Below are 9100 nucleotides of genomic sequence, written 5' to 3' on the forward strand. Positions count from 1 at the left end.
ATGATTTTCTGTAAAGCTGCTTTGAAACTATGTGTGTTGTGAAAAGTGCTATACAAATAAAAATGACTTGACTTGGTAATCAACATTATGCCACAAATGCTGTCGATTGATCTTAACATGTATCAAGCCCAGAATATTCCTTTAAATTATAACAGAATAAGCAATTAAGAAGAACTCTTTAAGTCCTAAAAGAACCCATTTCCACCTGGTTTTAAGATGCATGTGGTCAGTCCTAAATACAGGTCTAAACGGGGTCTAAAACGTTTTGTGATCGGATCACAAAAACCAAATAAGAATGAGGTCAAAAACGTATATGACCACATCGGATTTGAGGTGTAAACGCTAATCCGTCCCAGCAGCAGTGCAGCACCGCCCCTCGACTGTCAATCAACCGCTGCGCTAAAACAAGAGTTTAAACTTTGCCGTTACGAGCGGCTTTAAAATAAAATAACCGTCTGATCGGTTAATGTAAAAAAGCAGATACATACATAATCACAAGAGCTTCACAGATCATTTTTAGTGTGTCTGAAATCAACACAGGTGAAAAGCATGAACACCTGAAGCTCCTTTAATACAGGTAATCCACTAAAATAACGGATAATTCTGCTTGACATGTTGCATATGTGCTTAGATTAAATTTCAATAGCATCTGGGAGAAACAACTTTACAGCTCAAATAATACACAAGTTTTAACAGAAGAATGAATGTAAGGAATATTTTTATAAAATTACAAGCTTCACATTTCTGCCTTTAAACCCTCCAAAAATTGGCTCCATTCACATCCATTGTAAGTGTCTCATTGTAACGAAGGGAGTCCAAATACATTTTTATGGTAATCAACATTATGCCCCAAATGCTGTCTTGAGCTTAACTTGTACTGAACCCAGAATATTACTTTAATGCTGCAATTCATCAAAAGGAAGTGATTGTTATGTATGCACTAATGATGTACCTCAAGTGGGTTTGAGTTCTGTTATGTCTGTAATTTAGTACACTAATGATTTAAGACTCTACTGTTGTGAAATAATGTAGGGAGCATTGAGTTGCAGGGTAACGAGAGACAAAGACTTACAATGAGATATTTAGCATGTGATAGGGCCAGACGATTGCAGATGTGATATTTCTGCTATTCCCTGAATGCTGCAGCCAAGCATTTTCTCTGTCATTCTGATGGGTTGCCAGATGCACTCAGATGTCTGCTGTCTCTGTTTGTCATAGTATACTGGTCTTACATTACGTTCATACAGTAAAACCTGGCCCAATGGGAGAAATCATCAAATATAACAGGTATAGAGGAATATGGAAGTATCTATCAGAGTCATCAAAATAACAAAAGTGAACATTTCAATAGTCCTTTAAATAGTGTTAAACAATTACTGGCTTGTGCTGTCTATTTCTATGTAGCTGATTTGTTCACAAATCACTTTGAATATAAATTTGATTGCAGGTACTGTAGGAGGGAAAACACACACACACACACACACACACACACACACACACACACACACACACACACACTATATATATATATATATATATACACACATATAAACATATACATATATATATATATACATATATATATATTATATATATATATATACATATATATATATATATATATATATATATATATATATATATATATATATTTTTTTTTTAGCTGAGTCCCACAATGTGGATTTGCACTTCAGAGAGACTAGCAGTGTTTGAGCTGTCAGTCAGCTTTGACTGATGAGCAGCTCCGCTCGATTCCTAGTGATAAACAACTTCCTTTTTCTAGAATACTAGCATGTCCCCCTGGAGTTACATTGCTTGCAGTTAATATGACAACTGCGCCAACATCTTATTTGTGTCTTTGGATTGACCTAGGTAACCACATTATTTCACTCATGCCCCTTTCATTAATCATTGCAAATGTTTACATTGTTACACAATTGGAACAAATGTACAGTACAATTTTTACATTTGGTCCAAGTTAGATTGTTTAAAAATCATATTGCAATATTTCAAAATATGATTTCATTGTTGTTTGAAGCAACATATAAAATGGGGTAAGAGTCATGGAAATGGCTGACTTATTTTTGTCTTATTAATTCTGTACAGTGTGTTAATACATGTGTTAATACAATTATAAAATGGTAAAATTTTTCCTCTTTTTATTAAAGTTTGCTCTGTTGCAGTGAGCTCGTTTACATGGACACCAGAAAGCCTTTTATTGCGAGGAAGCTGCTTAAGGCTGGAAAGCGGCGTTCCCATTTACATGCACTGTGTTTGCTGCTCTCTCTATACTCCCGTATGTGGCTCGGTCAGTAAGCAGCTTTCTTTATAGCAACGTAGTTTCCCCCCAAAGCTTGTGTATATAACAAACATGGGATCTGAGGAAGACTTTGCTATTTTGCTCTGTTGTTTCACTTTATTTCCAGATGTTCCAGAGTTGTTGTTGTTGTGTTTTTTCCTTAACTTTCTATTGCGATCTGCAACAGAATTGCACTGCAATAGTGGGGTTTTCCTCCTACATTAAACTCCGGGATTCCGCCAATGTTCTTGAGCGCAATTATGCAGACGTGAGGGACAGTGGTCGATATTTCAATTTGGTGTGTGTAAATGGCAATATTTTATAGTGTATGTGCCTTTTCCTTTACCCACTGCACTTCCACAAATATTGAATTCTTTTCACCATATTTACTCGTTGATATGATATTGGGCTCCATCTTTTGACGCTTGGTATCTGGTCTGTTAACGCACATGTGAATGCTTCAAAAACCTGTATGTATGCTGCTAATGCGTGCACATGGCCACATAAACCGTGTTTTGGGGCCTGGGTAGCTCAGAGAGCAAAGACGCTGACTACCACCCCTGGAGTCGCGAGTTCGAATCCAAGGAGTGACTCCAGCCAGGCTTCCTAAGCAACCAATTGGCCTGGTTGCTAGGGTGGGTAGAGTCACATGGGTTACCTTCCTCGTGGTCACTATAAGGTTGTTCTCGCTCTGGGGCGCGTGGTGAGTTGTACGTAGAAGCCGTGGTGAATAGCGTGAGCCTCCACACGCGCTAGGTCTCTGCGGTAACACGCTCAGCAAGCCATGTGACTGTCACGAGATGCAGAAGGCAGGACCCAAATGAAAAATAAAAGATAATTTAACCAAACCAAAACTCCCACAAGGGGAAAAAACAAACATAAACTACCCTGAAGGAGAAAAAGGGTAATCTAGGCTGGGGCAGAGGGAAACAGGACCGACCGGACCAAAACAGGAACCATGTGGGTGGAAACAGGACCGACAGGGAAGACTGAACACACAAGACTGGAAACAAGATGAAATGGGAGCGTGATGCGTGGTGCACCCGCTTTCACGAGAACCAGACAAACTAATGAGTGCATGCTGCCAAGATGACATTAGCACGATGTACCCACGTCAATAACAGACAGACATGGAGCACAAGTGACCGGATCCCGACACAGACCGAAACCGAACCAGACAGGAAGTCAGGATCCAGACACCGTGCTCCTGACATGAAACAAGATGGACCGTAGAGCGCATGGCAGGGAATACAACTGAAACCGCGCGCTCACACAAAGACAGACAATAAAACACAAGACATACATGGGATGATGATGCCACGGTCCTGTCAGACCAAAACCCATACTGACAGAGTGACAGTGATGAGATGCGCGGGCTGACTGTCTCAGATTCATCCTCTGCCATCCGGATTGAGGCGAGTCACTGCACCACCACGAGGAATCAGAGCACATTGTGAATTGGGCATGCCAAATTAGGGAGAAAAGGGGATTAAATAAAAAAATTGTGTTCCCTGGGAGAAACATGGGTGTGTTAAACCACTTCCTCTTAATCCCTTAAACAGCATGAGGAAAACTGCGTTTTCATTTACATTACATTTAAGAACGCCATTTTCTCCAAAAACCCTCTAATATACAGTTTTCTTAAGTGCATGTAAACATGGTCCGTAAATTGTTAAGTGAACTGAAATAAGAGTCTTTGCTCCTAGAGTGAAATGACCAGTAGGTCATCTTTATTTATCCACACAGTTTCACAGAAAGATTGAGTCTGTCATTAACCAACACTGTGCATTTTGTGTGTGGGTGCCTGAGAGAGAAGCAAAGAACTCAAAGAGTCAAAGACCCACTAATATAAGAGCACTCCAGTAATTTATACTTGAGATGAAACGCCAATACTGTGACACCTAATCTAAACATGACAATGAGCTGAAACTAAACATCTAGAACATGGGATAAAACAGAAAATAAAAACCCAGACATAATACAGTAAACCCAAAACTAACAAAAAGTCATCACCTGAGCTCAGGTGATCTGTCAACCTAATTTCAAATACAATCACTAAAAACATATATATAAAAAACAAGACACCGCTGTATACAAAAACACAATTGCCTTTCACAATCTATTTTACTTCCATAATCTGACATATTTCCAAGTGAAACAGGATATTCAACAAGAAAAAATGCAGGGCAGGGCTTGATCGAGAGCCTAATATTTGAACAACATTATTGCCCTACTGTAGTTTCCTCTATATATTTACATCTGTTGTATCTTATTTTTTATTCTTATTCACTGTTTACATATATACATTTATATGTATATTTCAAATGTTTGTATGTATATGTTGTGTATGTATATTTTTTGTATTCTCTTTGCACTGGAAGCTTCTGTCACCATGACAAATTCCTTGTGTGTGTAAGCATACTTGGCAATAAAGCTCATTCTGAATCTAAGTAGCTATATCCCACGTCAGTGGAAAAGGAGCCATTATAGAGGAAGAGCATGTTATTACATTTTGATTACCTTTTTGCCTTTAGAATAACATGCACCAATGTACCGTTCACAATAATACCAGGAAAATGCACTACGAATGTAAACGTGGTTCGTAAACATTTGCTTCTGCTCAAATTGTTACTTAATTGCAAACCCTGATGTGCACACACTGTTCCTTGCCTTGGAAACAAGGCTGAACCACCACATTCTTCTAGCTCAAACTAACTGCATTTCCCTGGCTAGGTCAAAATACAACAGACTAACACTACAATGTTATATTATTATACAGTAGAATATATGACTTCCGCATGTATGGCCTCAGACTGAGTGCGGCAGAGACCCAGTAAGGTGAACAATAGCAAAGGTGAGCCTGATGTATCTAGAAGACATGTAGATGAAGTGAGAGGTTTTAACTGAACATAAGAGAAGAGATGAGTGTAGAGTGCAGAAACTGCTGGAAGCCAAAATAAGGACTGGGAAACATTTGCCCAGGAACAATCAGTGCTTCGTCAAGGTTAATTAGTCTGCAGTGGCAACAACATCATTTTCTTCATTTATCATCCAAACTCTTTCTGCAACACAACCAAATACACAAAAAACTCAGTCCATTTTTATGGACTGAGCATTTCTCTATGTTAAAAAGTTATATGTTAAAAAGTAAGCAGTTCTTAAAAACTGAGGCAGACAGCAACTAAAAAATAAAAAAAAAGACACTTATGATTGGCATTAATGAGTATTCTCTTACATTTTTGCTATTCAACCTAAAATTACTTATCAGTTGAATAGTCTGTGCTAAATGAAACTAAATACATTCTTGAATCTTTTGCCATTTTAGATATACAATACAACAAGGCCAAGGTTGAAATCCAAGAAACCAATTAGTGAAGCTCTTTGGGTTTATAATAGTTTGAATGGATGCCATAAAGCTCTATGCATTTTGCTTGTTCTGCAAACTGGCTTTCAATTCAAACATCTGCTCTATGAAGCTCTGGCTAGACAAAGACCTGCTAATCATAAATAAAAGATTACGCTGCTACTGTATATAAACAAAGGTTTAGAAAGCTTGTAGATTATTATTGTCTCTTCTGCATCAAACCTTGATAAAAGTCACATGAAATGACTTATTGCATTACAACAGTATTTGTAGTAATTACTAGTACTACTACTATAACCACTGAGTTTAAGAGTAGCTTAAGCATTGACTCTACCATACCATTAAATGCTTGAATTTTTAATGAATGAGATATTACATCAGATATAATGATAAGCTATTCAGATGTGTTCTTAAGAGTTGGAATAATATTAAACCGCTGTGTTGAGTCACGGAGCCGCTTCTCTTTTGAATAAAAGCACTCGTCACCTTAGGCATGCTGCCAAATGCATGCAGCCTTCAATTACCAAGTGGCTACCTTTGGCCTTTCTTTTGCTTTCGCTGCTCCTTCTCTTTTTTCCACATGAAAACACATGCTTGCCTCCCTTGTTTCTCTCTCCTTCCCACCTCTCATTCTCTCTCTGCTTTAAAAAGAAGAGTGGTGCATAGCCGGGATCTGGAGGACTAGAAATAACCTTCACATGGACACCATTCACTGCTATCACTGAGACACACAGGCGTCTGTGGCTGAGCTTATGCACTCACACATGCACACATAGAGAGGGTACGTACCACTCCATGGACGAGGAACTCAAATAGTTTGCTCTTGGTGGCTTTCCGAGCTCCTCCAGCGCTCTCATCCGAAGCCATTTCCCTCTCGCTCTCCCCGTCTTTTGTCTTTCCCTCTCCCTCGCCTCTCTTCCTTTTCACCCTACGCTCACCTCTTCAACCCCCCTCCAAGGGACCCTGCTCCACTTCCCTTACTTTCTGCTCTCCTCTCTTTCTCTCTCAGTCTCTCCAGTTCTCCCCCTCTGTCTGCTCGGAGCGTGCTGCCCTGTAGAGTCTCCCGCACTCTCTGTGTCTCTCACACTTATGTTTGGTTGAGCTGCCTTTCAGGATCCCAGCTGAGAGAAAATGTGGGGGGGGTTGAGAGTTGGGGGTCTTTCAGGGGGGTTCTTGCTGGCCCACCATGACCGTCCCCCTCCCCCTTTTACAAACACACTCATACAAAAACACACGCTCACAGGCTGTTGCAGCTGTTGCATTCCATTGGTAGATAAGGGAATGCGAGCTGACTGGTCAGTTGCAGTCTGCTGCGGTGTAGTTAGTCTCGCCGCTAACCAAACCCCTCCTCCTCTCCCTTCACTACTGCTCTCTTTCTCCCTCTCCTTTGCTGCAGTCAAACCTGACAAGGCTTGGAATACGCTACTCATTCTCAAAAAAATTTAGGCAGGATCCTTAAAGCAGCAGTGAGGAAAAGCTGCCAGTTTTTAGACTTAGGTGGTATAAAAACAGGCCAAGAGAGCATTTCAGGTTGATGCAAGCCAAACTGATTTTTACTACAGTATACCTGTCATACTGACCTTGTTTACTGCAGTCTGCCTCAACTTAATTCTGAAGCTACAATGATTACAACGGTTGGATCTGTCTTTTCTGTGAGAAACATGCAAGATCAGCTATTTACCACCTTCCAGTCCTGTTTAATCCTTACTATAATGTATAAGGACTCAATGGTAAGGATTTTTTCTGCTGGCCTGGTTCGTAGGTCAGATTTTTACTTGCCCTGCTGACATTTCCACTGGCCCCATCAGAAAAAACTTTAATTAAAATTTTAGCTGTGTATTCTTGTCAGAAATAATATTATATTTCATTAAGTTTTAAGTATTTATTTAAATATTATTTATTTATTTTTGCTGGACAATGATGGCATATGTTGCAAAACACTACTAATTATTTTGTTTCAACCCATTCTAAATGAAGATCACAAGTTATTCACTAGGGCTGGGTATTGATACAGATTTCCTGATTAAATTTAATTCCGATTCACAAGCTCTCGATTAGATTTGATTAGATTCTGATTCAATATCGATTCATAAGGGTATATTTCAGTTATAATGTCCCTTTTGCATACATATGAAAGAAATTCTCTCCAAGCTAGTGCTGTTAATTATATAGGGGACCTTCTAACAAGGTACATTACGAAAATATAAATTTTTATAATTATATTTTATTTGTCTTTCATCATTTTGTTCACATTTTGGCTTTTTAAAAATAAACAAATCTATTTATTCAATAAAAAATAAGATTATATTTCATATATTATTTTTTAAGTTTACTGTTTAATTGCATAATTTGTACTATTTACAAGTATTTACCTTGATTAGTTGAACATATGCTAAAACCGGTACTGTCTCTTTAACAAAACTGGCATTTCTGTAAAGAGCATCTACAGATGAGTGCATGATAACGAGAGAGACTCAAATGGCTTTGACTCATCCATGCTATGCATGATTAGAATTAAATGTTTATTTTTTGTTGTTTTTGATCAACAACTGACTGTAGAGAACAGAAAGGGTATTAAAAGTGACATTATTCAATGACAAATGAGATCTCGTCTTTGGAGACACAGACACACACTGAACAACTTTTACTCTCAACATGCAGTGAAAGGATCTTGCTGCTGATTTCTACACGATACTACACAATTACTGGAGAGTAAAATCTAAACATTAACCAGCCAGTTGCCAAAAATATACAATTGTCACATAGCGAGAAATTTGGTTGTAAATGCGAGTGATTTCCTCTCACTGTAGTGAAGGGTTACACATAGAGTAAAAGATCGATCTTGGAATTTAAGAATCGATATTGCGATCGTTCAAATGAAGACTGAGATGCATCAGAAAATTAATACTTTTACCCACCCTTATTATTCACACAACTTCCCCAAAACCTCATCTGTGTTAGCCAGCTTGATATAATATAATGTTACCTTGGTGATTAGTTTAAATCATCAGAATTTGCAACATTGCTCAACATATCACAGAAATCCAAATGTTTACATTTGTATGGTATAAAAAACACATTTACATGATCAACAGAATTAAGCTTTGGTGACAATGCAACACTGTAAAGAGTTTTAAGTAGTTTCCATCAACTGGCTCAAAACCATCTCACACTGGCCCCAGCCCAGGCCATCCTTATTGTTGAGCCCTGCATATATAAACCTTTTCCTGTCTCTAGGAAATTTGATTTTGTTGAGCTGGAAAGAACCTTTTCTATGAGGTATTATAGTAACACTTTACATTAAGGTTCTATTCGTTAAAGGGAAAGTTCACCCAAAAACGATAATTCTCTCATCATTTACTCACCCTCATGCTATCCCAGATGTGTATGACTTTCTTTGTTCTTTCTTTTTCTGTCTAGATCCATCTAGCGCTCTG

General features: G+C 38.4%; 1 protein-coding gene across 1 annotated transcript in view; it reads right to left on the reverse strand.

Moving 5' to 3' along the window:
• Window positions 1-6713, reverse strand: part of LOC127451833 (SWI/SNF-related matrix-associated actin-dependent regulator of chromatin subfamily D member 3) — a 43603-nt gene extending 36890 nt beyond the window's left edge. The window contains exon 1 of the mRNA XM_051716807.1: window positions 6453-6713. Coding sequence (XP_051572767.1) covers window positions 6453-6530 — 78 coding nt within the window. The 5' untranslated portion in view covers window positions 6531-6713. The remainder of the gene's footprint in view (window positions 1-6452) is intronic.
• Between the last annotated feature and the right edge of the window lie 2387 nt (window positions 6714-9100).

Source organism: Myxocyprinus asiaticus, chromosome 2 (assembly GCF_019703515.2).
Source record: "Myxocyprinus asiaticus isolate MX2 ecotype Aquarium Trade chromosome 2, UBuf_Myxa_2, whole genome shotgun sequence".
NCBI classification, from domain to species: domain Eukaryota; kingdom Metazoa; phylum Chordata; class Actinopteri; order Cypriniformes; family Catostomidae; genus Myxocyprinus; species Myxocyprinus asiaticus.